This window comes from Amblyraja radiata, chromosome 17, assembly GCF_010909765.2.
Source record: "Amblyraja radiata isolate CabotCenter1 chromosome 17, sAmbRad1.1.pri, whole genome shotgun sequence".
Taxonomy (NCBI): Eukaryota; Metazoa; Chordata; class Chondrichthyes; order Rajiformes; family Rajidae; genus Amblyraja; species Amblyraja radiata.
In genome coordinates this window covers 16,548,815-16,575,224 of record NC_045972.1, presented here as the reverse complement: position 1 = coordinate 16,575,224, position 26,410 = coordinate 16,548,815, and the positions used below count along the sequence as shown (strand labels likewise).

Below are 26,410 nucleotides of genomic sequence, written 5' to 3'. Positions count from 1 at the left end.
ATAAAAAGCACAGAAAAATACACAAATTTGTATTTGTACAGTACCTGTCATTTCTTCAGTCTGCGCTGAAGTTCTTCACAGTCAATGAAACCTCTTTTGAAGTATAGTTGCAGGTCTGCACGCTACATCATGACTTTTGCTCTACCTGTTGTAGGTATGTTGCAAAGCCTACCTGAAGCGTCCTTGAAAATCTTCCGTTGTGGGTGTGCGCGATTTTGGCGCCGTTTAGAGGGGGCGGGTTTAAAACGCGATTTTCTCTAAGCTGTTCCAATCGAAAATGTTCAGCCTAGTTAATTATTAACGAAAAATCGCTGGAAGACCCCGTCGCAAAAGCTATTATTAGGTTTAAAGGCCTTGAATAATAGTTATAGTAGTTTAAAAATCAATCTTTAAACCCGCGACCGTCACCAACCGCTGGGTCTCATAAAGCAAATAGCAGAAGTTAGGTTGTATATTTTTACATTAAAAAGGGCTTCTAAAGATCCCGTTATACAAAGTTTACTATTGCGAGTAGCTCAATTTGGCACCATTATATCGCGCAGTATTTTTCTCGGCATTTGAGGCACAAATCTACCGCAATGTGAACGTTCTAAACCAGCGCGTTCCACAGGGACCCACTGGAAAGCTGATTTAAATGGGCATTTATTTACAGCAATTAAACACTAAATTCCTTCCATTTGGCCTATAAATTAATGTAAATGAGATTTAAAAATCATGTTTTATTGTGAATTATTTGTGAATATTATTTGGACATTTAGGCTATTTAAAAATGTTAATCATTTATTAAGAAATGGATAGATGTTTAGATCTAGTAATTGAAGTCTGAAATTAGCTACAATTAGGTAACTAACTAATTATATGCTTTAATTTCAGGTCATCCAAGTAAGATTATTTTATATTTGTTTCAGAATGCTTCAATCTATGATAACTGAAAATTTCATTCAGTTCTCTTAATTTTTAAGAAAGTTATGGGCTTTTGACTGTTCACGATCACAGCTTTTTTGTTATGTCCATAGAAAATCAATAGGGAACAAGATGCTCATTTCCCAGTATGAAAATGGCCATAACTTTTTAAATACTTGAGATATGAAAGTGAATTAGGTGTCAAATTAAACTTATTTTTATGCTTTATCTGATGGGATAAATTACAGACTTGATTTTTAAAATCTCAAAATTTTGTAACATTGCTACCTGTTGTACTGGAGTTTGACTTGATTGTATTAATGTATAGTATTATCTGATCTAGACACAAAATGCTGGAGAAACTCAGCGGGACAGGCAGCATCTCTGGAGAGAAGGAATGGGAGCCCAACTCATGCTCTCCAGAGTTGCTGCCTGACCTCGCTGAGTCACTCCAGCATTTTATGTCTATCTTCAGTTTAAACCTGCATCTGCAGTTCCTTCCTGCACGTATTATCTGATCTGAGTGGATGACATGCAAATAAAGCTTTTCACTGTGCCTCGGTATATGTGACGATAATAAATCTAAAGTCAAACCTCCTCCCTCGGTTGCAAGTATCAAGTGCAACGTTTCTCAACCTTTTGGCCCTTGCGGAACCCTTGAAATGATTCATTTGCACATCTGTAAACACAAAAAAGCAAAAAATGTGAAGAAGACGATAAATAACGATAAATAACACAAACAAATAAAACTGAAGCAAATAAAGGCACGCAGAACTAAGCTTGGAGAGAATGAAAGAGAGAGAGAAAAAACCACACACATGAACTTTTCACAAACTAACAAAAACATACATAAATAAACTTTTGATAAACTAACAAAAATAAAGATAAACATACTTAAATGTTTTAAATTCATATAAATAGAATAGGATAGAATGCATTTTATTGTCATTCAAACAAAAGTTTGAACGAAATTTCGTTCCCTGCAGTCATAATAGCACCAAATAAACCGAAACACACAATTAACACAGTTTCACACAAACATCCATCACAGTGAATCTCCAAACACCTCCTCATAGTGATGGAAGGCAAATGTCTTATCTCTTCCCTGATCTCTAACATCCCTAAATGATGGGTAAAAATTACTAAATAACATGTACCTCCACGCCAGGAAGCCCGTGCTCGACCGCTGAAGCCCTTAATGACCGTTCGATACCCATTTAAATCTTTCCCATCCACTAATACATCCAAAGTTCAAATGGTAATTGGACCCGCATCAGACAGTTTTAAGAAATTCTCCCATTAATTATATTCAAAGGAATGCGTCAGTAATACTTGAAGGTCAAACCACAATTATATTTTCTGAGGAATGCATATCAATGTATTGGTGACACATCGTATAACAGTGTTAATACATGTTAACAGTGGCAGTTAACAAACATTAACAGTAGCAGTTAACAAATCATTGTGATCTCAGAGGAATCAAGTGTTAAACGACTCCCAACGTTCTGCAGTACTCATTAAACCTGAGAACTTTTTAAAAATGTAAAATTCCAAGGCGGTTTTGCTGCAATCTGTTTTGTGTATTGTATGTGGAATGGATGAGCGCCTGCCTACTGTGTATCATTACCAAAGGATGACATAGGTCCTGTTAACATCACGAGATTTCGCTAACACAAAAATGACTCCAAAATGCATTTACACATGATTATCGTATTTATCACTATTTTTCTCGGAACCCCAAGAGATTTTTCGCTGAACCACAGTGTTCCGGGGAACCCCGGTTGAGAAACGCTGGTCTAATGTATACACATGCACTCAGTTCCATTTATTACATAAATAATGGTACTAATGGAAAATAAAAGATAAAATACTATAATTTGACTTTCTTTCAAATTTAGAAGGCATTATGGTTTATGGAAAACAAATGATACAAATATTGCAGCTTTTGATCTTTGTTTATGTCATCAAATGTTACTAATGAGACATTGTTCCCTTGTGTTCAGATGAAGCAATGTTGTTTATTGTGGAACTGAAATGATTTATGGTAACTATAGCAGAATGAACACCGGGCGATATTTTATAGCTTCCTTCACTCCCACACCCCAAAGCCATAATTCAGTGGGAGCAGCCAACGTTAACATAGATCTTATTACTGAGTATCCTACTTGGAAGTCTCTAGTCAAGGTCCAAACTCTTAATTCTCCTTCCCATTTCTACACTGACCTTTCTGGCCTAGGTCTCATCCATTGTCAGAGTGAGGCTAAATGCAAATTAGAGGAACATCATCTCATATTTTGCTTGGGCAGCTTACAGCCCAGTGGTATAAAAACTGATTTCAAGTAACCACGGCATTCCCTCTCTCTCCATCCCTCCCCCACTCAAGTTGTACCAGCTTCGAAGTCATCTTGTTGAAGTCTCATTGTCTGTATTCGTTCTCACCTAGCAAACAGCTAACAATGGCCTGCTTCCTTTACCATTGTTACCTTTTTGTATCTTTCATTAATTTGTTCTATATCTCTCTACATCACTGTCTATATCTCTTGGTTCCCTTTCCCCTGACTCTTAGTCCGGAGTCGGGTATCGACCCGAAACATCACCTATTCATTTTCTCCAGAGATACTGTCTGACCCGCTGAGTTACTCCAGCTTTTTGTGTCTATCCTACTTGTCAGTCTCTTTGAATCTATCACAACTCCTCCTCTCGTTACAAACACTTTATTTATGTGCAACCCGTGCATACACACAAACACTTGGGAGGCTGGTGGGATGCATTTGCCAGCTTCTGTTGTGCTGCAGGCATGTTCTGCGGTGTGGTAAGAGTGAATGTGACAATATCTGAGTGATAGAAACGGCCTGGTTTGACTGCATATTGCCCTTGGTTGACCTGTTTTTTTTTTTACTTACACTGCCAGCTAGCTGCATTACTGACTTGCAAACTGTTTGGATCATGTTTCATATAACAACTAGCTTTTATGGCATTGACCATCAATTCCATTGCCCTTCTTCAAACATTACCATGCACGTCTTCATATCCACCCATGACAGAAAATGGGGTTTCAGTTCGATCACATTCCTCTAGATTGCACTGCAATATTGTACAGATTATCTGCCCAATCAAATCTTTGGCAGCGGAGGGAAAGACAGTAACTCAGTCTGACAACAGCTTTATTGGAAAAATGCTCAATAAATTAAAAACAAAATGCTGCTATTCATGCAGCGCATCATTCAAAACAAAACAATGCTTTAACAAACAGAGGTATCATTTGGCTTCAGATGGTAATACGTTGATTCATTGTACATAACAACAAATCTAAAAGGCTGCTCATATAACATACAAATGTGGCTTAACACAAGAGATACAATGAACAACAATAACAGAGTAACTGTTTATTGTTTTACTTTACAATAAAGGAAAATGTTGAAAAAGCTGAGACAGAATCAGTGGAGAGAAAAACCGAGTTGATGTTTCAGTTCAATGACATTTCCCAGCTCTGATGAAAGGTTACCCAACTTTAGGCTTTAGAGACACAGCACGAAATCGAGAACCTGGTGCGACTTGGGTGGGGGAGGGATAGAGAGAGAGGGAATGCCGTGGTTACTTGAAATCAGTTTTTATACCACTGGGCTGTAAGCTGCCCAAGCAAAATATGAGATGATGTTCCTCTAATTTGCATTTAGCCTCACTCTGACAATGGATGAGACCTAGGACAGAAAGGTCAGTGTGGAAATGGGAAGGAGAATTAAGAGTTTTGACCTTGACTACAGAGACTACTATCATAAACAGATATTGCAAAAGATTGTTATAAAAGACAAACATCACCCAGAGGAAGCATTACATTGCTGAGAACACAGCATCCAGAATCTGTTTTTTTCTAAACAGCAGCTATCTAACATTGAGAGCACTGCTGTACTCAGTTTGCTAATTATTAATGTCAATAAGTTTTTTCTTGTTTGTGTTTTGATGTTTCATGGAAAGTTAATCTTTGCCATGTTTAATGATGTTTCATTTCTATGTCTTTCTACAATTTCACTCAATACTGATGTGGAGTGAGGATCAATGGATACTCATTCATGGCTTTCAAAGTCACTGTCCCTGCTACAAAATGGTGGCTGTAAATACCCCTTGGTGCTATTTTAAAATGCAGCGGGGAAAGGAATTATCTTGGCTTTTATTCCTCAAACTGCATCACCATATAGAAATAGTTGTTTTTGGGGGGGTCACTATAATTGCATGTGTTGATGTGCATAATTTGACTGTTGCATTTTCCTCATCACAACACGTTACACTTCAAAAAGTGACTAAAAAGCACTTTGGAACGTACAGAAGAATTTCTTTGGCTATCAGGGAGATAATCTGAAGACGAGCACGACAAGAAACGACACCTATCCATGTTATTCAGAGATGTTGCCTGATCTGCTGAGTTACTCAAGCAACTTATTCCTTTCATAGAAACATAGAAAATAGGTGCAGGAGGAGGCCCTTCGAGCCAGTATCGCATTTCATTGTAATCATGGCTGCGTCCCCAATCAGTAACCCATGCCTGCCTTCTCCCCATATCCCTTGATTCCACTAGCCCCTAGAGCTCTATCTAACTCTCTCTTAAATCCATCCAGTGATTTGGCCTCCACTGCCCTCTGTGGCAGGGAATTCCACAAATTCACAACTCTCTGGGTGAAACTGGTTTTTCTCACCTCAGTCTTGAATGGCCTCCCCTTTATTAGAAACATAGAAAATAGGTGCAGGAGTAGGCCATTCGGCCTTTGAGCCTGCACCACCATTCAATATGATCATGGCTGATCATCCAACTCAGTATCCTGTACCTGCCTTCTCTCCATACCCCCTGATACCTTTAGCCACATCTAACCCCCTCTTAAATATAGCCAATGAACTGGCCTCAACTACCTTCTGTGGCAGAGAATTCCAGAGATTCACCACTCTGTGTGAAAAATGTTTTTCTCCTCTCGGTCCTAAAAGATGTCCCCCTTATCCTTAAGCTGTGACCCCTTGTTCTAGACTTCCCCAACATCGGGAACTATCTTCCTGTATCTAGCCTGTCCAACCCCTTAAGAATTTTGTAAGTTTCTATAAGATCCCCCCTCAATCTTCTAAATTCTAGCCAGTACAAGCCGAGTCTATCCAGTCTTTCTTCATATGAAAGTCCTGACATCCCAGGAATCAGTCTGGTGTACCTACTCTGTACTCCCCCTTATTCTAAGACTGTGGCCCCTGGTTCTGGACGCCCAACATAGGGAACATTTTTCCTGCATCTAACTTGTCCAGTCCTTTTATAAGTTTCTATAAGATCTCCCCCTCATCCTTCTAAACTCCAGTGAATACAAGCCTAGTCTTTTCAATCTTTCCTCATATGACAGTCCCACCATTCCAGGGATCAATCTCGTGAACCTACGCTGCACTGCCTCAATCACAAGGATGTCCTTCCTCAAATTAGGAAACCAAAACTGTACACAATACTCCAGATGTGTCTTACCAGAGCCCTGTACAACTGCAGAAGAACCTCTTTAAGGGCCTGTCCCACTTTCACGACCTAATCACGACCTTTTTTACTCGTGGACATTTTTCATCATGCTAGAAAAAACGCCCCAACCTACTTGATGCCACGAGTACCTACGACTAGCATCACGGCCTGCTACAACCTACCTACGACCCCCTACGACTATGCTGCGAGTATGTCAAGGGCAAACTCGGCAGAGGTCGTGAATTAGGTCATGAAAGTCGGACAGGCCCTTTACTCCTATACTGAAATCCTCTTGTTTTGAAGGCTTCCATTAGCTTTCTTCACTGGCAATCAATTGTTTCAGATCACCTGGTGAAACAAATACGTTCTTTCACAAAAGAGAAAAAAACACTTTTAAAGAACAAATAATGGTACCACTTTGACAATAAAATATCTTGCAAAACGGCCTTGACAAAACACCATTGTCTAAAATGCAGATGTTTAAATGTTCTGCATGTTGTACATTTGTTAAATGTGCAAATGTAAAAAATGCAGATTTTTGAGAACTCTAACATGCATAAGATTAATGAAAAACATTAAAAGCTGTGAAGTAAGTACACAGCACTTTCAGTTGGCAGATGTACTGTGTCATTAATGTGACATATGGAATTATCAAGCTCAGCATTTTAATATCAGAACAAGTTACATTATGTTGTCTGTGATTAGGCCCCATCATTAGAATGGGGTCTGATGAAATGATTCTCTACGTATACTTGCATTCTTTGAATAACCCTTCTGAGTAATTTGTACACACACTCAATGACATGTAATTATTGACAACAAAATAGGATTTATTTCATAAACTTGACTTTATTAATGGCTTTAGCCAAGTTAAATACAGTTCAGTCAGTTGGTATTCTTTATAGCTGATAAATATAATGTTAGATGGTAAACTCAAGCAGAATTGAAGCAAGCAACCTGCAGGAGAATCTACACTTTTGCTAATTAATAAAGTATAAATTATTGATGTCAATAAATAACTGCATTTTAACTTTGAGCCTATTTATGTGGTCCGTGCTGGAGAATTTTTCACCTTGCTGCCGGAGTATAAAAAACTCCAGAAATCCCTGGACTACCAGAAAAACTCGCAATTTCTCACTTGGAACAAGTTAAAATGGCCCTTAGCAAATCATTTTTCAACTGCTAGGATTTTCACCGATGTAAATATATGGTACAATGATAAAACATCTCAAAAATCCTTTGCAAAAATGAGTCCAGAAAACCTACCAATTTTACCAGCAAGTCTTTGACCAAAGTCAATCAAAACCAACTAGTCTCTGAAACAGTGGAATGCGGACGGATTTAAAAACATTTCAAGAAATGTAATTTCTATTGGCTAAATTGGGAAGTGAACGATTCAAATCTGTCATTTTAAACTCAGTGAAGTTGTTCATGAGTTAGTATTTATTACTACATAACTTCAGATAAACAGGGGCCTTTGCAGATACATTTTCTTAAGCACAATATTACTGAAATATTTGTGTGCTGTATAGTTTTGAAAAATATTGCCATTGACCTACTGGGATTGCAATCTACACTCTTACAAATGTGGAGGAGTTAGGGTAAAAAATTCAGTGAAGTATAGGGTTCTCATGACCAACTAGACTCCAAGATAAAACATTCAGATAAATAGTTAGTATGGAAATGAACAGGTGACAGATTTGAAATACCAGGATACAGATGATTTTATAAATGCAAATTCATTGTATCAATAAAACTCAAACAGTCTGCAAAGAGCATTTAATTTTAGAAGCTGTCCAATATACAAGTCAGCTTTGTTAATGCTATAGCGGTAAAATAATACATCCTCCATTTACAAGAAACATCAACATTCACCATATATTTCAATTGCAATTGCTGTACACAATTTACATTAAATATGAACTGTTCCAACTACACATATAATCTGAACAAAACCAAATCCAAACTCATTTAAAATTACAGCACGTGCAGGCATGCTTATTTTTATCTAAATCTTCCAGTTTTCTACCAAAATAAATAGATACTTTTTTATACAAGGAAATATTGTACATTTACGATGGATGAGAATGAATGAAGACATTTAATTATGTACATTGTTTTGATATGGATTGTAATTAATTCTATGAGTAGAACATGGTACCTGTATTGTACTTTACCATGGTAAGTCAAGTGATTGACAAATCCAGTGCATTCAGAATTTTCTGTTATTTTGATATATATATAACAATTTATATATGTGGCTACAATGTGCTATGGTACAGAATTTAATAGCCATAGACTAAATTCAAAACTACTGAAATGTGTTGACCACCTCCAATTATATTACATAAGGGTGTATATTATCATACACTGCAAGAATTAGAATGGCAATACTTAATTCTAACTGTTAAAGGTATCTAGGCACATGTACTTGGAGTGTATGGTAGCCATTTTGATTCTAGTTAAATAGAGGTACCTTGCAAATAGCATTGGGAGATGGCAATTAGCAGCCTTGGCGCGAAATAACCAATATGTCCCTAGAAAATAACTGAAATGTGCAACCTTACTAACATTCTGGGAGGAATAAGTGAGCAAACAACAAACTGCTGGGGGAACTCAGTGTGTCAGGACAGCATCCACAGTGGGAAATTGACAGACTATGCTTTGGGTTTGAAGGGTCCCGACCTGAAACCGCATCTGACCATTTCCTTCTACTCATGCTGCCTGACCCGCTGAGTTCCTCTTTTATCTCAAGTTTGCTTTTATCTCAAGATTCCAGCATCTGTAGTGTCGGATAAAAGGAGTAAATATTTGGTCCTCTCAATTTGCCAGTTTATCATCCCACAAGATTTCCTTTGATGCAATATTATATTTATTTATCATCAACCTACATATATTTCACATTAAGAAAAAAGTTCTTTACATCCTACAACTTTTTCTGACGTTAATGTTTTGTTCAGTTAACATCAGTACTTTGATTTCTTTGGGACACCTATATTTATTGCAGTCACCTATTCCATCTGGAACTGCCATGGTTGTTATGGTCCCAGACACGTTGTTTTAGCCAAGAGTTAATTCTTGGCTATTAAAATAAAAAATAATCAAGCGTAAAACTTTCCATTTTGTACCTCTTCTTAAAAAATGTACAAATTAACAGAAGTATTCCATATTAAAAGGTGTAAAACAGGTAAAATAAGCAATCCACCAATAAATTATACAGGAGTGAAAGGATTTAAATGTGTAGCAAATAGGCTGTAGGTAAAGTAACATTTGTACTTTTAGTTAAATATAGCCATTTTAATACCAAAGGCAATACTTTCAACAGAAACTAAAACTTTGTGTTCTTAATAGTAATGATGGAGCTCAAAAATAATATACCACTAACAATCGAAACAGGAAATCATTCCTTGAGGGAAGGTTTCCCATATTCCGAACTATAATTGTTGGATATGTCTGTTAAATGACACAGTGAAAGGGATGCTGCAACACCCGTTTCAAGTAAATGGCAAGTTGTAGTCAGAAATCTAATAAAACTCTTACCTTTTTATTGCTGGTTTTCAGATTTTTTTTAACCATACATCATTACAAAAGTTAGAAAATGTGCCTTCTTATATTAAAGCATTAAATAAAACTTCACCTACATTTAGACTCCTGTGTTTTTTGTGCTTAAACAGTCAGAATGTGCCTCTCATGTTCTAAAAATAGCCACCTTCACAATTTTACAATGTCTTGAGAAAATTCTTCATGATTCTGTCATACAGGAATGTGCAATGTACTGGTTTCGAGATTAATCATCCTTTTGTAAATATATATTCAAATAATTCATTTTGAAACTCAAAACAAATGGCCCTTCCAGACAACTTAAATCAGAAACAAGTGCAAAAACATTTCACTTCACCCCCATGATTCCTCACACGACGAGTTTTTGACATAATCTGCCAGGCAGCTTGTTGAAAAAAAGGTTACTTTAAAATGGTGGGCATATTCTATTTTGCGGTGATCTTATTGAGTTGTTAAATGGCTATCTGCTACATTAATACTTCAATCACATTGTACATTACATTTAAATTAGATTTGCAGCCGAGGGTTATTTCCTTTCTCACAGTGTGATGTGGTACACATGACATACATAAACTACTATTTATACAACATGGCTTGTTATTTTGACTGTCAATTACTAGCCTATAATACCATTAAAACTCACAAAGGGTACCTTTCAGACTATTTAGCAATGTTTCTTATACTTATTATTTTTTTGGAATAATGCCTTTTCCACTAATGCAACCACGATTTAGTAGATCTGGTGAATGTCATCACCTAGTAAAGATTAGGTACATGAAATTGGACCAGGCAACTCATCAGCTCATGTACATGGCATTCCCTTGTTAATAACTGAATGCATTATTTTAAATGTACTCTATTCTCCAAGTAATGTATGATAAACACAATACATTTAACCTCATTAGAATGGATAAAAGAAGCACTTTGGTTTACCCACACTGTTCTCTCCCATTCAACACTCTCCCATTGGTTTAAGTTACTTTATTAAAAACAAAATCACATTTTAGGATCACTCACATAACAATTTAGGCTCCTGCAAATCACAGGCAACAGTGTAATACACAGGGATACAGCATTACATAGCAGTTACTGTGAATAAATAGCACACGTCTATTAAATATTATTGCCAAATGGCAGAAACCCAACACCAGTGCAGATTGCTACATGCTTTTTCAATGTCACAATGTGCTAAAGTAATCTAATGGACATCCTGAGATTATGCCTGTTTGTACTGGTTACTATCTACCACAGTCTTGGCGTATAGTCTTTAGCTTCTTCTCTGGAGACCGAGGCTTCATTACACAAATGCAGGCCGATACTCCGGCAATTAATTTTGGGAGTTCGTTGCCGCGGAGCCACTTATTCTCAACTCTGTTATATATCTGAACAGCCTTTGAAAACACAGTGTTCTCCCAGCTGTAACCACCGAGAATGTAGATCTTCCCATTCATGACTGCCACGCCCGATTCACTGTTGGCCTCCAGAAGTGAGGCAACTCGGGTCCACTGATTACATTGTGGAGTGTAACATTCCACACTTAAAATATCAAAACGCTCCATTGACTCAATGTGATCATCACTGCCACCGATAGCATAGATATGGTCATGTAGTGTGCTCATGCTGTGCCACCCTCGGGCAGTAATCATAGGTCTCTTCTCTTCCCAGACATCAGTTCGATAATCATAGCAAAGAAGATTCTTTCTGTACGGTCCAATTTGGTAGTCGTGACCACCTGAGATATATACAAATTCCTTATATATTGAACCAGCGTGGCCATATGTAAACCTGTGAAAGAGATACAAGGATCATGATAAAACAGTCATAAACACACTTCACAGAAAGTTTTGAAGGAGGAAAATGGGTCTAATAATACAGTAAATCATTGGAATAGTATTCAATTTGCATGATTGATTTATGTGGCATCTTTCAGCTAACTCCACACATTACATGATATATTCGTCACATTTATACAGCATTTTAAATACAATGGAGTTGTCCAAAGGCCTCATGGGCATATCGTTCACTTGGCAATAGATGTCGGAGCCCCATTTGAGATTAAAGAAAAGAGCAAAGGAAAGAATACCTTTATAAACACTGGCATCTAAAACTTAAGAATTTTAATGCTCCATTACAGGGCATGGATGAGATTTAAGTCAATATACAGCGAAGTGTTGGGTGTGTTCCCAAATTAATTGATTAATTTGAAAGAGGGGATCTTATAGAAACATTTAAAATTCTTTTTTTATTTTCTTTTTTTCTTTTTTTAACTTATTAGAAGTACAATAAGTTACAGTAGTACAAGCCACATATATCTTATTACATTTGTTGTACCCCTTCATTTTTTGAGCTTTGAGAAAGATAGAAATAAAGAAAGTAAAGAAAGTGAGAGAGAGTCGTGATAGTGCGAGAAAGTGTTGGAAAAAAAAGCCTATTAGAGAAAGAGTTAGAGAAGAAAGTTAAGAAATAGACCCTAGAAAAGAAAGAAAGAAAGAGAAACAATTGCTTTATTATAAAAAACCACGCAAAAAGGGATATACCAACTTCATATTTTTCATCCCCCATTACCAGATCCTGGCAGCATTTATTTTTTAAATTACAGTTGCACCTTATACTTGTAGTAAGTCAATAAATGCAGACCACGTCTTTTGGAAGTGGTCTGATTTGCCTGCAAGGAGGAGTCTCATATCTTCCAGGTGTAATGTTTCGAACATATTTGAAATCCACATGTTTATTGTTGGTATAGGAGCGTTTTTCCAGAATTTAAGTATAAGCTTTTTTTCCCGTTATTAGCCCATAATTAAATAAATTCTTTTGAAACACGTTTAGTTCAGGGCTACCTTCCATTATTCCAAAGATAATCCATTCTGCTTTTGGTATCAGTTTTATTTTAAATAATTTTGTGAAGATTTCAAAGATTTCAGTCCAGAATTTTTAGAATTTTTATACAAAAAACAAATGAGTTCTTCTAAATATTTTCAAATATGTGACTATCTGAAATAATATACACAAGACTATCATAATATGCCTCCAGACTTACTGGACGAAGCAATGAAGACAAAGGCTGAATCAGCAAACTTAATATCATACTTATATAACACTATTTTAAATATAGAAATACCTTCAACCGACGGTATTAGAAGAGACTGGGAACAAGAACTAGCTATAAAAATTTCAAAAGAGAACTGGGATAAACACTTACTATATGTGCATAAATGCTCGATTAACGTAAGACATACTCTAATTCAATTCAAAACATTACATAGATTGTATTATTCAAAAACCAAAATAAATAAACTTTTCCCTAACGTTTCACCTATTTGTGATAAATGCCAGTCTCAAGAAGCTACTAAAGCACATTTAAAATTCTTAAAGGATTGGACAGGCTAGATGCAGGAAAAATGTTCCCCATGTTGGGGGAGTCCAGAACCTGCAGTCACAGTTTAAGAATAAGGGGTAGGCCATTGAGATACTGAGATACGGAAAAACTTTTTTACCCAGAGAGTTTTGAATCTGTGGAATTCTCTGCCACAGAAGGCAGTGGAGGCCAATTCACTGGATGTTTTCAAGAAAGAGTTAGATTTAGCGCTTAGGACTAACAGAATCAAGGGATATGGGGAAAAAGCAGGAACGAGGTACTGATTTTGGATGATCTGCCATGATCATATTGAATGGCGGTGCTGGCTCGAAGGGCGAATGGCCTTCTCCTGCACCTATTTTCTATGTTTCTATGAAAGAAACCAATAAAAACAGTACAAGGTGAAAATGGTAGATTGATGTTTGATTGGATTTTGCCACACCTGTGGGCATACAAAACAATTCACCTGTTTTAATATGTACAACATTGGTATTATATTATAGCTACATCAGATGCTCATTGACCCATTTGATGCTGTTGAGTCAATGAAAGAATGAGAAACATGTCACCTTATGTCACACAATACCGTATTTGGTATTCTGTGAAAAACTTTATTGAAGCTATGCAAGCTGGTACAAATAGATCTAATTCTATTTTCAAATTTAATAGCACATTTAGAACCTTCTCAAACATTATCTCTCAGCATCAATCTTTTCTTTAAAAAACCCCATCTTTTTCTGCCAGTCCTTACCTTCCCCCCAACTCCAGTGCCATGATTGGCATCTGATCGTTGATTTTATTTCGGAGTCACGTGAGTGACTACGTGAAGGCCGTCATCCCACTTGGCGCGTCATTACGTTGACTCGCTTTGCGCAAACGAGCCGACTAGAGACCGCGGCAGCCGCTACAGAGACCGCGGCAGCCACTACAGAGACCGCGGCAGCCGCTACAGAGACCGCGGCAGCCGCTACAGAGACCGCGGCAGCCGCTACAGAGACCGCGGCAGCCGCTACAGAGACCGCGGGACTCGTTACAGAGACAGGGTGGCGGTCAAAATTCGCCTCACGAATCGCTGGAACGGAGCCAGCATCGTCGGACAGATGCCGACAGCACCTAGACGGTCTTTAAAGGTTAGTCAAGAAAATTGTATCCCCCTCTCTGCGGAGGGGAGTGCAGGGAAGAGGCCCAAACATTTAAACATATGGGCCAGAAGTCCCTAGGCAAACACGTTTGGAGGGTTAGCCATTACATTATATCTCCTCTCTGTGGAGAGGAATGCTGGGAAGAGGCCCATTCATTAAAACAAAACGGGCCAGGAGTACCTAGGCAAACCTAATTGGAGGGTTATGGGTAACGTGTTTAAACGTTCAAAACCCACATGGAGCACCTGATGGAGAGGTGCTCCACAATGATATACTCCAAAGGAGGGAGTTATCAGCCCGCGTATTATGGAGAACCCGCAGGCAGCGGCACCTGTTTCAGGGCTGCACAAATGTCTCCTGCTCTGCGGAGAGGAGCATTCACGGTCAGTTTCAGTCTGACCCAAAGCAAGAACCTCATTTAGATCCGCTGGAGGGGCCATGTCAGCGCAGGTAACCTCAGGGGCCTGCGGCAGCACCTGTTTTCAGGGCTGCCTACAAATCTCACTCTCAGTGGAGGGGAGTGCGAGTGATCAGTAGGTAACTGATCTCGAATTTAAAGTATGAACATACTGAAGCACATGCATATGGCCTCAAGAGTCAGCAGTTGGCAGAATACCCGCACGTTACAAGTGCCGGCAAGGGAACAGCGCTATCAGGGTGACTTTGGAGAAACCAGCCGCCGAATCTTCTCTTCAGGTAAGACCAGAAGGAAGCAAAAGCTGTCGGACCAATCAAGGTACCAACAACAAGCAAAACTTCATCAGTAGGCGACAACACACCCCACACCTCCAAAGGGGGAAAGTAGTTCACTGAAGCCGGTGGTAGCTTGAAAGTTGGGCACGGAAATACGATCAGAGTCGTCTTTCAAGGCAGACTCAGAATTATGGCCAGAATTGTCTTACAAGGCAGGCTCAGTATGATGAGGTTTTCAGACCAAGACCCAAGCAGAGGTCAGGAGAAACATGGAATCCACACTCCCTACCAGTCCTACTCCCAATCAAGGAGAGAAAAGGAATCCGCACCAGGGGCCTTTGGGCTTACCACAAGACCACCGGTAGCCATGGAGGTAGGTGGGTATGGGTTTACCGAAACAAGGGATTGTGGACCAGTTACATGTTGGTAATTTTTACTCTTGTGTTTTTGTTCAAAATGACAATAACATGAGTTAAAAAACAGATAAACATGTGATTATTTTTACTGCACAACATACATAGGTTCCAAGCAGACTTGGAATTCGGACCGGAGTTGTCTTCGAGGCAGGCCCAGTATTATGGGCAGGATTGCCTTTCAGGACAGGCGACAGATGGAGGATGTCACTTCATCCAGGTTTAACTCATATGTGCAGTACAGACTTTCGGAATAGTAATTTTTTGTTACGGTCTAACAGCTGTTTTATAGGAGCTATATGGCAAGCATCAATCTCAAAGATGCATGCTATGCAGTTTCAAATTCACTGGAATCGCCAGAGATATTTGAAATTTACCTGGATGGGGCTATAATAACAGTTAAAGCATTGCAAAATAGGCTAACTACAATTCCCAGGTTTATTTACCAAATTTCCAAACGGAGCTTGGGCTTGCTCAGAGCTCAAGAACATTAGTTATCATTTATCTGGAATATGTTAAATGCTGGGTTTTGCAAAAAATTAACTGTTATAGGCCCAAGCTATATTTGAAGAATCAGGGTCCCACCCATCCAGCTAAATTTAAGTTGATACCAATCAGAACCACTGATTATTGGGACTAACATTTAACTATCAACTAACAAGGAATTCCGCCCTGGAGCAAGAGATGCAATCAACAGAAGCCTGTTGGTTATAAAGCAGCTTCTATTCATTAAGATGTAGTTGACAATTTAGCAGCTGTGTATCAGCGGTACAAATTGGGCTTTGCATTACCTGAAGTTAAAACATGCAAAGAATAAACCTCTCTAGTACCATATAGGTCATTACAAATAAACCTATGCTATTCTCAGCTGAAGCTACCGAAATCACGATGGTGGTAGTATTCAGCATTGCTCCAGTATTTTTGAATGGTTATACTTAGTATTACAAATTCATACTAGTGCTCAAAGATGAGAAGTATGGTATGCCATCTCCAGTTACGGAGGCGGATGTGGGTTGCATAAATTACCAATTTTCAGTAATTGGTATCAACTACCTATAACTAGGTGCATTCTATACATTAAAGGTTATTGTAAGAATGTGCACAATCTGCATGCTCAACTCCAAGTCGATACACTATGGGGGTGGCATATGTTAGTCACATGGGTACTATGAAGTTTAAATATCCTGTGATATTTACCTAATCTTATTTTAAAACTACTATCCCATGTGAAATCTATGAAACACAGGATGGATGTTGGACTACAAAGTATTTAATGTCATTTTGGCTCGATGGAACATTGAATATCGATATATTTACATACAGGCTTATTTACCAGCTGCAAAACATGTGGCATACAGTGGCAAAAGATACATTATCGCCACTTGGTGGAGGAATTATTGCATGTGTGTTTCTCCATTCTGCCTCATCAGTGGGGTTTTGCAATTTATCAATATAAGGAATTATATAGAACCTATATGGGAATTCAAAGCATAAAACCTGCTGGTACAGTCTGTGACTCGGGAGACCAGCATCTGCATGATACATCAAGTCATTGACTTGAAGACTCCGAGACGATTTCCTGCGCCGCGGGTTGTCAGACAAATCCGTGGAGTGCTCACTGCAGAATGCAGGATAGCACCAAAAAGAGGCAGGACATCTCCAATTCAGCAGATGGGAAACGGTTCTAGCTGAATACACATGTTACATGCAATACAGCACGAATAGCTGATGTCCTAGAGTTCATTTCTTACGAGTCTTTGACAATACTCAGTTTACAATGCCATTAAACGGTGCAAACGTGCTTCTCATCATATTTGCTGCAGCAAGTGGAACCCACTCTGTCGGGCCTTACCCTCTGATATCCAGAATTATATAGGATATTTTAACACAAGTTCTCCCAGGCCCAGTAACATGGGAGTATGGGACATGACGTAATGTTAACATTACTTCAGCAGGGGGCTCAAGCTACATCTTATCTCAAGCCAGCTCTCAATAGAGCTAACCAGGCGTGAGGTACAAACAGTTTCATGGCATACTTGATGGACCTTCGGGAATGTGTAGTCACACATTCACAACATGTCTAGATCACTTAGAACCTCAAAGGCTCCAAACGAAACAATGTTTTGTGGAAGAAATATATATATATATATTTCATAAGAAGTAGTTCTACCATCTTCATGGTAGAAATATATATATATATTTCATAAGAAGTAGTTCTACCATCTTCAGGTGGTAAAACGGGAGTTTGGCGAATGGAGGAGTCAATACTAATATTTTAATACTCACTCCACCGGGGCTGCTACCACATCAGCTCATAGGATTATGTACGTTTGCTTTGGACCACATCCTAGCAGCTGCAGGATGATCAAACGAACATACTTTACCAATTTTTAATACAACCGTTGCCATATCGGGGGTATTTGCCAACTCAATTTTTTGACTTGTTAATAGTTTCCTCTGGATGAAAGGGGTCGCTATTATTTTCATTGGATGATCAAGCATCAGCATAACAAACCAAGTCATGTCTGAATGCATGAATCTTTTTTCACTCATCCATGGTCACTTCAAGCAGTGTGTTACGCATGGATTCGGTTGCGGCGTGAAATCACAGAGCTTTGAAATCTTCACGTAGTCACTCACGTGACTTTGAAGTAAAATAGTAAGATTAAATGAGAATTTACCAGTTTGAAGTTTGATCTTTATTTTATGAGGAGTTACGATGAGCGATTACGTGTCCACCGCTCCCACCCTCATATTATCAAGGTCATATGGTAATTTCAGTTCTCATAATCTTACTATGTTCATGGTCAACTACTTGTTTCTGTGATTCCACACCGCTGCTTTGAAGCATGACGCGCCAAGTGGGATGACGGCCTTCACGTAATCGCTCATCGTAACTCCTCATAAAATCAAGATCAAACTTCAAACTGGTAAGTTCTCGTTTAATCTTACTATTCTTTATGTATCATTTTTACTTTTTTCCCTTCTGCGTTAAGCACCTCTCTTGTATTTTCTCAAATTTGACACGCTAAGCATACATTTTTCAAAAAGCAAATTACAGATTTAAGGTTTCATGAATGATTAATTTCAGTCTTCAAATCAGTGCAGATGATCAATAGAAATAAGAACGAAAATAGTGCAATACCTTGGTAGGCCGGCAACATAGGTCCATGAATCTTTAACGGGGTCATAAATTTCAACAGATGATAAAGCACCATTCTCATTTCTGCCACCAACAGCTATCAGATAGTCAGCAAAGGCATCCAGGTAAAAATCTACGCGCCTCTGGTTCATGGGAGCAACCTGAAAAGCAAACCTAGAACATCTAAGAACCACACATGTGAAATAACCATACTTCTCATAATTTCAGTTGCATTTTGTAAAAAGTTCAATGCTATGCATTGTACAGTGTCAGTTGTGGTGTGGTTGGCAGCACTCTTCCCTTTGAGTCACAAGGTTTGTTATTTTGAAGATCCGTCAGAAATCTAAGCATCAAGATGGAGTCTCGTGATTCTAGTGCAAATACGGCATCATTTCAAAAGAACAGGATTGTCCCCCCCCCCCCCCTGCATCATGCCAATCTTTATCTTTCAATCAAGATCACAGAAAAAAGCCTGTTCATTATTAAATTGCTCTTTGCAGGACCTTGCTGTGGGTAAACTGGCTGCCACATTTTCCTCGTATACAACTGTGATTATGTTGCAGAAATGTCTCAAAGAAATATTTCTTTGGTACCAACAACAAGCAAAACAAAGAAATATTTCTTTGAGACATCGTAAATATTATGCAATGTTTAATTTTGAAGAGGCCTTTCTTTCTGTTACATTTTTTTAATGTACAAATGAGGCAATTAAATATTCATGTCCCTGCGCAAGTGCTAACCTAAGCAATCACAGCTTCCAACTTTTTTCTTGATTCAGATGTTCGACGAGCAGAATTGGGCCATTTGGCCCATCAACTCTTCTCCGCCATTCAACCATGGCTGATCTATCTTTCCCTCTCAACCCATTCTTCTGCCTTTTCTTCATAACCCCTGATACCCTTATTAATCGAGACTCTATATCTGCCATAAAAATATTAATTGACTTGGCCTCTTGCTTGTGTCCTTTACTTGTGTTCTCCATCAACACTAAATTATTCTCCTGTTCTTTGATACTATTTGACCAGAGTACTACTTTATATTTTTATATCTTTCTCAATGATAAAAGCACATTGAAGATTGAGGTTAGTGGCAAAGTTTTGATAAAATTATATAACTCCCTTAATAATCCTTTCTGTTAACCAGAAATACATCTCTAGTTCAGGAATAGTTCTTGACTGCTACAAATTCTACATTTTACCTTGAAAGGAAACAAAAAATAATAATTGGTGGTGCTTAATTTTTAATTCATTTATGAGTTCCTACATTGTTGGCCTAGTCAACATTTACTACACAGCACCATCTACCTTTGGAAGTGAGCCACGTTCTTGAACTACTGCAATCTATAAATTGAAGGAACTTTCAAAGTTGTTGGTGGAGAGAACCCCAAGGTTTTGTACCAAAAATGCTGAGGAAACTGTGGGACATTTCCAATGAAGCAACGGTTTATGACTGTAAGGTTCTTTTTCCTTGTTTTTATTGATGGCTTTCTTCAGCGTTCAGAGGCCTGATAAGATTCAATTACATATAGCAGATAATGAGAAAACTATTTCTTCCACGAAGGGCATTGCGAACCAAATTTGTTTTTAATGATGATTCACTGAGCTCAATCATCACTATATCAATTATATCATTTTAGTCAGTCATACCGTACAAAACATGCCCTTTGTCCATCACGTCCAGGCTAACCATCATGTACCCATCTGCATTAATCCCAGTCCCACAATAATTCCCAAGTCCCACAATTCCTAGTGTATGTTTTACCCTTATTAGATTTGCCAAAATGCATCAACTCGCACTTAACGGGATAACTGATCTGCCAGTGCTCCATCTATTGCATTATCGGATCAATATCATTCTGTAACTGCAAAATCTTCCCCCTACTATCTACAATATGATTTTTCACACCATCTGCAAACTTATAAATTATTTCTCCTAAATTCATATCCAAATTGATAATTTATATGACAAACAATAAATCCCCTTGTACTAATCTCATTGGTCATGGGATTGTAATCACAGCATCAAACATTCACCGAAATCCTCCATCTCTGATCACCAAGTAAACTTGTGCAAATTTATCACTTTGAATCCCCTGGTTCTAATCCCCAGCCTTCCATGTGGGACCTTGTCAAACCTTCATTGAACTCAATGTAGAATACATCAACTATGTAGCCCACATTGATAGACCTTGTACTTTTTCGAATTAAATTAGTCAGACAGGATGTCCCACAAACAAAGCCATGTTTACTCTCTATGAGCAATCCCTGCCTTTCCTGACTCCTTAGAATTTTCTCCAACAGCCTCTTCATAATAGACTCAGTCTGTTCTCTATCTTAATTATAACATTAATGTATCAGCAGTTCTCAACTACCATTCTTGTGGAAAACAATGTGTTGGCCTTTTCAAAAATTGTTTATTGGAATATGGATAACTCTGAAATTCACTCCCCTAAATTTACACTTAAAAGTAAACTGCACACATGTTCAGATTATTACCGTAAAAGTATTGGCAACTAATGGCATGGAAAATAATCTCCCCACACCGTAACTTATCACAACATCCAGTGTTGACATAGTGAAGATGGCCGCTCCACTGACTTTCCTGCAAGTCGCATGATGTTGCTATTTTAGTTCATTTAATGGTAATTAAACTTACCAATTTAGAGCCAGCACTGATAGGTGCAGGAATTAAATAAGATTTTGTGTTTTCTACAATTTCAATTAATTCTGGCCAGAAAAGGTACAGTTTAAAAGCTAACAAATTGTTCAAGGGAGATTTTCCATTTTCCATTTTAATTCTGTATCTCTCTGGGCTATTTCCTTGCATAGATCTAGTTTTGTTGATCAAAAGGAAATGTTAAATTAGAAAAGATAAGAGATTTACCTTGAGCCACTGACTACACCTGGGATCATATCTATACAGGACGTTCGAGGCGGCATCACCTCCATTGTCACGAGAGGAGCTTCCACCAGCCATATAGATAAATCCTCCAAAGACAGTGACACAATGGTGGCTTCGTCTTGCAGGCAGCATCGTTTCAGAAAACCACTGCACTTTCTCTTCATCAAAGTAGCACATATCATCACTTAGCTCTTCTCCGCGCTCCGAGACTTCCCCGCCGATAAACAATAGCCTTTCCACATCAGATCGTAGGGCAGAACGCCTGTTCTGAAGTACTGACTGCTTTGTGATGTTATTGTGATAATGTATCGCTTCTTCCAAGAAGACGTCACAATTTGCTTCTTTGGGGAGGAGGGAACACACTGCCGGTTTGACTCGGTGCAATAGATCACTTTTTGGTATAAGCGGGAAATGGATGTTTTTAAGGACGTGGTGTGCATCCTGCACTCTGTCAGGACTTTGCGTTAGCCACTGCAGGGCAGCCTGCAATAAATCATGTTCACATTCATGTTGTACATTGTAGCTCTCCAAATACAGACAAAGTTTTTGCACAGAGATGTTTTGCAAGAAGTCTGGTGTGAAGGAAAGAGTACCAAAGTCATGCAGAATAAAACTATCAATGTAACAGTCCAAGCGTTCCAGATCATAAATTGAAGCTAGTTCTTGAAGGTAGAGGTAATTCTCTTCACTAACCTCATTTTCTAGGTACTCACAACAAAAATCCACCACTTTCCAAATTTGTAGAAGATGTGCAGTTTCCAAAACATAGTCAATATTTCCACCATCTAATGGGAGCTCACTACTATAGAGGAAGTCGATCACAGCTTTCAAACCTATATAGGAGGCTCCAACCAATTCAACTTCTTTTTGATAAGCTTCCCTCATTCCAATTGTAAACATTGAATTAAAATAGTCACTGTAAACAGCCAAGAGATTCCTGTGGGCTGACATTTTTTGTTCATCTGCCACAAGTACGATATCACAGAACAATCCCCTTTGTCTCTGCTCATTCAGTCCTTGAAGGACGACACTAGAATGATCTGCCCATCTGTACACCTGAAAAGAAAAAGGCTTAAACATTACTGCACTTCCATAACATATCTGCAATTTAAGAAAAATTAACTCATTCACACACCAAGGGGCAGCATCACCAGCATGATGGTGCAGTGGTTGAGTTGCTGATTTACAGCGACAGAGACCTGGGTTTGAACCTGATTAAAGGTGCTGTCTGTATGGAGTTTGTACGTTCTCTCCGTGACCACGTGGGTTTTCTCCGGGTGCTCCGGTTTCCTCCCACATTCCATAGACGTACAGGTTTGTAGGTTAATTGTCTTCGGGAAAGATTGTAAATTATCTCTAGTGTGTAGGATAATGTTAGGGATCACTGGTCGGCGCAGACTCGGTGGGCTGAAGGACCTGTTTCTGCGCTGTATCTCTAAACAGAACTATATTAATGAAATGGGGAAAATATGGATTAAGTGATTGCACATTTGCCTCATTTAAAAATAATATTTGTACATGATTGAATAGGAAATTTAGTCCCATCTCAATGACCTACAAAGGGCTGAAAAGTTGTACGGACATATTCTAAAACCTGCAGGGCAAATTCCTGCAATTAGTTTGATAGCTTCTGTGAAAATATACATCTTCATTTCTGTGGTTACTAATCACGTTTAAATGTTTTTAGTTCATGATCAAAATATGTTCCATATTTCCTTTCATAAGTCACAGTGGCAATATAAACAATTATTTTAATAAGGTAGTTTGTGAAAGTGACCCATGGCCAAAAGTAGTTACGCAACCAAGCGACTTAAACCAGCTGTGTTCTTCAAGCTGTGATAATCAATTTGTTTCAGTTATTCTGCTGGATGCTGGTATCTTTTTTAATTAAATGCAGCACAATTTTCAGCATTCATTACAGTAGTCTAGCTGCAACAACCAAGATGGCACATATTGTAACAACTCTGCAATTGGATAAACAAAATCGGCAGTCAAACCAAAATACTCGGCTGCTTTCTTTTATAATTAATTACATCATAACGTAATTAAATCGTGACATATGACAGTTATTTCAAGCTGCGATGCAAGTATATTGTTTTTTTTTAACTGTAATTAAACAAAACAAGATTATTTTAAATGTGTAGGAAGGAACTGCAGATGCTGATTTAAACCGAAGACAGACACAAAATGCTGGAGTAACTCAGTGGGGACAGGCTAAAGAAAATTATATTTAAGCGATTAAAAATTGTATAGCAATATGAATAAAAAGCAAAACACAAAAATACAGACTTGTAGCTAATCCTGGTCAAATAATCCATAATTAAGATCCACAACATTATATGAAAAAGGCATCACATGGAAGCAATGAAAAGGATCCAATAAAGTGATGGAATATTGTCAAATTATGACAACATTCAAGTTTATATTGAAACTGGATTAGAGCCCAGGAAATTTCCTTCCATTCATATACATTTATATTTTTTATACATAGATTATTTTTTTTACATTATTTGACACGGCAGTTGTCTGTCCAGCCACACATATTAGAGAATTCTTTCCTTCTCTTGGAAGAGTTCACATTAACAGGTCATAGCCTTAAAATAATTCATTAAAGGGTGATTGGAAACAGTGGCTATCAACCTATTAAGAGTCATACATCATAGAAATAGGCCCTTCAGCCCAACTTGTCATGCCGACCAAGATGTCCCATCTCAGGTGGTCACATTTGCCTGCAGATGGCCCACACATTTCTATCCAACCTTTCCTATCCATATCCATAACCAGGTGTTATTGTACCTGGTTTAACAACCTCCTCCAGCAGCTCATTCCAAACACTAACCACCCTCTTACACCTCTAGAAGATCACCCCCTCATGCTCTTACACTCCAATCTTTCCCATAGCTCAGCCCCTTGATTCTATCCTCATCAATCTTCTCTGCACTCTTTCCAGCTTAACCAACTTTTCCTTATTTGCCAAACTGCCTACTCCAGATGTTAAATGTTCTCTTAATTGCTCCCAATGACATCCTTTCTTAAATAAAGAGACCAATAATGTGCACTTGAATCCAGATGGGTGTCACATTGTTGCAGCAAGTAAAGCTGCTGCCTCACAGCTCCCAAACCCAGTATTCAATTCTGACCACAACTGCTGCATTGAGTGTTCACACGTTCTCCCCGTGACTACTTGATTTCCTCTCTGTGCAATAGTCAAGAATCAAGAGTGTTTCATTGTCATACTCTCCAGATGGTACAATTAATTGTCTAATTGTTGCAGCATTCCAGGTGAACTAAAAGCAACAACACAGTAAATATACATTCTAAATTATCAGTTATTCCAGGTAAACCAAATTTTCTTCCACATTCCAAAGATGAGTTAATTGACCACTGCAAATTGTCCCTGATGTTTAAGTGAAGGCTAGAATCCCACAGAAGGTGCTGGGTATGAAGGGAGAATAAATAATGGCATTCGTGCTACATGGTGCAGATTTAGTGAGGCCTGTTTTCAACTGTGTTCAACTTCTACATTCAATTCCTCTGAATATAACATTGCTAGTTTCCCTAATTAGCTGCTATATCTCTACATCAGACTTTGCAAATTATGCAGTGTGATAATAAGACACTTCTACATTCAAAGCTCTGCAATCTCCCACTTTTTAGATAACGTTTCTTAATTAGGGGCAATATCACATATTTTCTTATTAAATCCCTTTCGCCAGCTCACTTTATCTATTGTATTTGTTTGTAGCCTTCTTATATCTTCTTCACAATTTACTTTCTTACATTGGTGTCATCAGCATATGCAATAACCATATCTTTGGTGCCTTCATCCTAGTTCTTTACACCAAATAGCCAAAGTAAGGTTTCTAATGGCACACAACTCATCACACTTACATACCATAAAAATGACTAATTTATGTATACTCTGCTTCCTGTTAGCCAGCCAATCTTCTATGCATGCAAAAATCTCTAAAACCATGAACATTTATTTCCTGCAACAACATTTTCCAGATAGATTTTGGAAATCGAAATACAATATATCCACCAGTTCACATTTATCAATAGAGGATGATTGACCCCTTGATCCTGCTCCATATTTCGTCACAATCATTCCTGATCTTCTATCTCAATGCCATTCTTCTGTATTATCCCTATTACCTTAAATTCTCTTTATAGATATACATCTATTGACATCAGTGACAGAGTTTCTATCCTTCTGGGTCAGAGCATTCCATAGATTCATAAGTTCATAAGTGATAGGAGGAGAATAAGGCCATTCGGCCCATCATGTCTACTCCGTCATTCAATCATGGCTGATATATCTTTCCCTCTCAACCCCATTCTCCTGCCTTCTCCCCATAACCCCTGACACCCGTGCCAACGACGAATATTTCAATCTCTGCCGTAAAAATATCCATTAACTTGGCCTCCACAGCCTTCTGTGGCAATGAATTCCACAGATTCACCACCCTCTGACCAAAGAAATTCCTCCTCAACTCCCTCCTAATAGCCCTGTCCCACGGTACCAGTTCATTCCAAGAGCTCTCCCGAGTTTGCCCTGATTCGAACTCGGAGATTTACGGTAATGGCCACTCGTCGGTACTCGGGGCTCTCGTGGACATTTATCCAGGTTGAAAAATCTTCACAAGTCTACCCGTGCTTACCTGCCGTTAGCGAGTTTTCCCGAGTACCTGCCGTTAGCGCTAAGAGATGTCCCCGAGCTCCGACGTACCCGCTACATTCATTCTCCGTCCTTACCACGAGTTTTAAACTCGGGAGAGATCTTGGAATGAACTCGTACCGTGGGACAGGGCTTTAAAGGTATTA

General features: G+C 38.4%; 1 protein-coding gene across 1 annotated transcript in view; it reads right to left on the bottom strand.

Annotated features, from left to right (window-relative positions):
- Positions 1 to 7,208: 7,208 nt before the first annotated feature.
- The window catches only part of klhl36 (kelch like family member 36), a 36,801-nt gene continuing 17,599 nt past the window's right edge, over positions 7,209 to 26,410 (bottom strand). The window contains exons 3-5 of the mRNA XM_033035792.1: positions 21,569 to 22,642; positions 18,689 to 18,846; positions 7,209 to 11,725 (exon numbers count right to left, since the gene is read on the bottom strand). Of these exons, the coding sequence (XP_032891683.1) occupies positions 11,179 to 11,725; positions 18,689 to 18,846; positions 21,569 to 22,642 (1,779 nt within the window). The 3' untranslated portion in view covers positions 7,209 to 11,178. The remainder of the gene's footprint in view (positions 11,726 to 18,688; positions 18,847 to 21,568; positions 22,643 to 26,410) is intronic.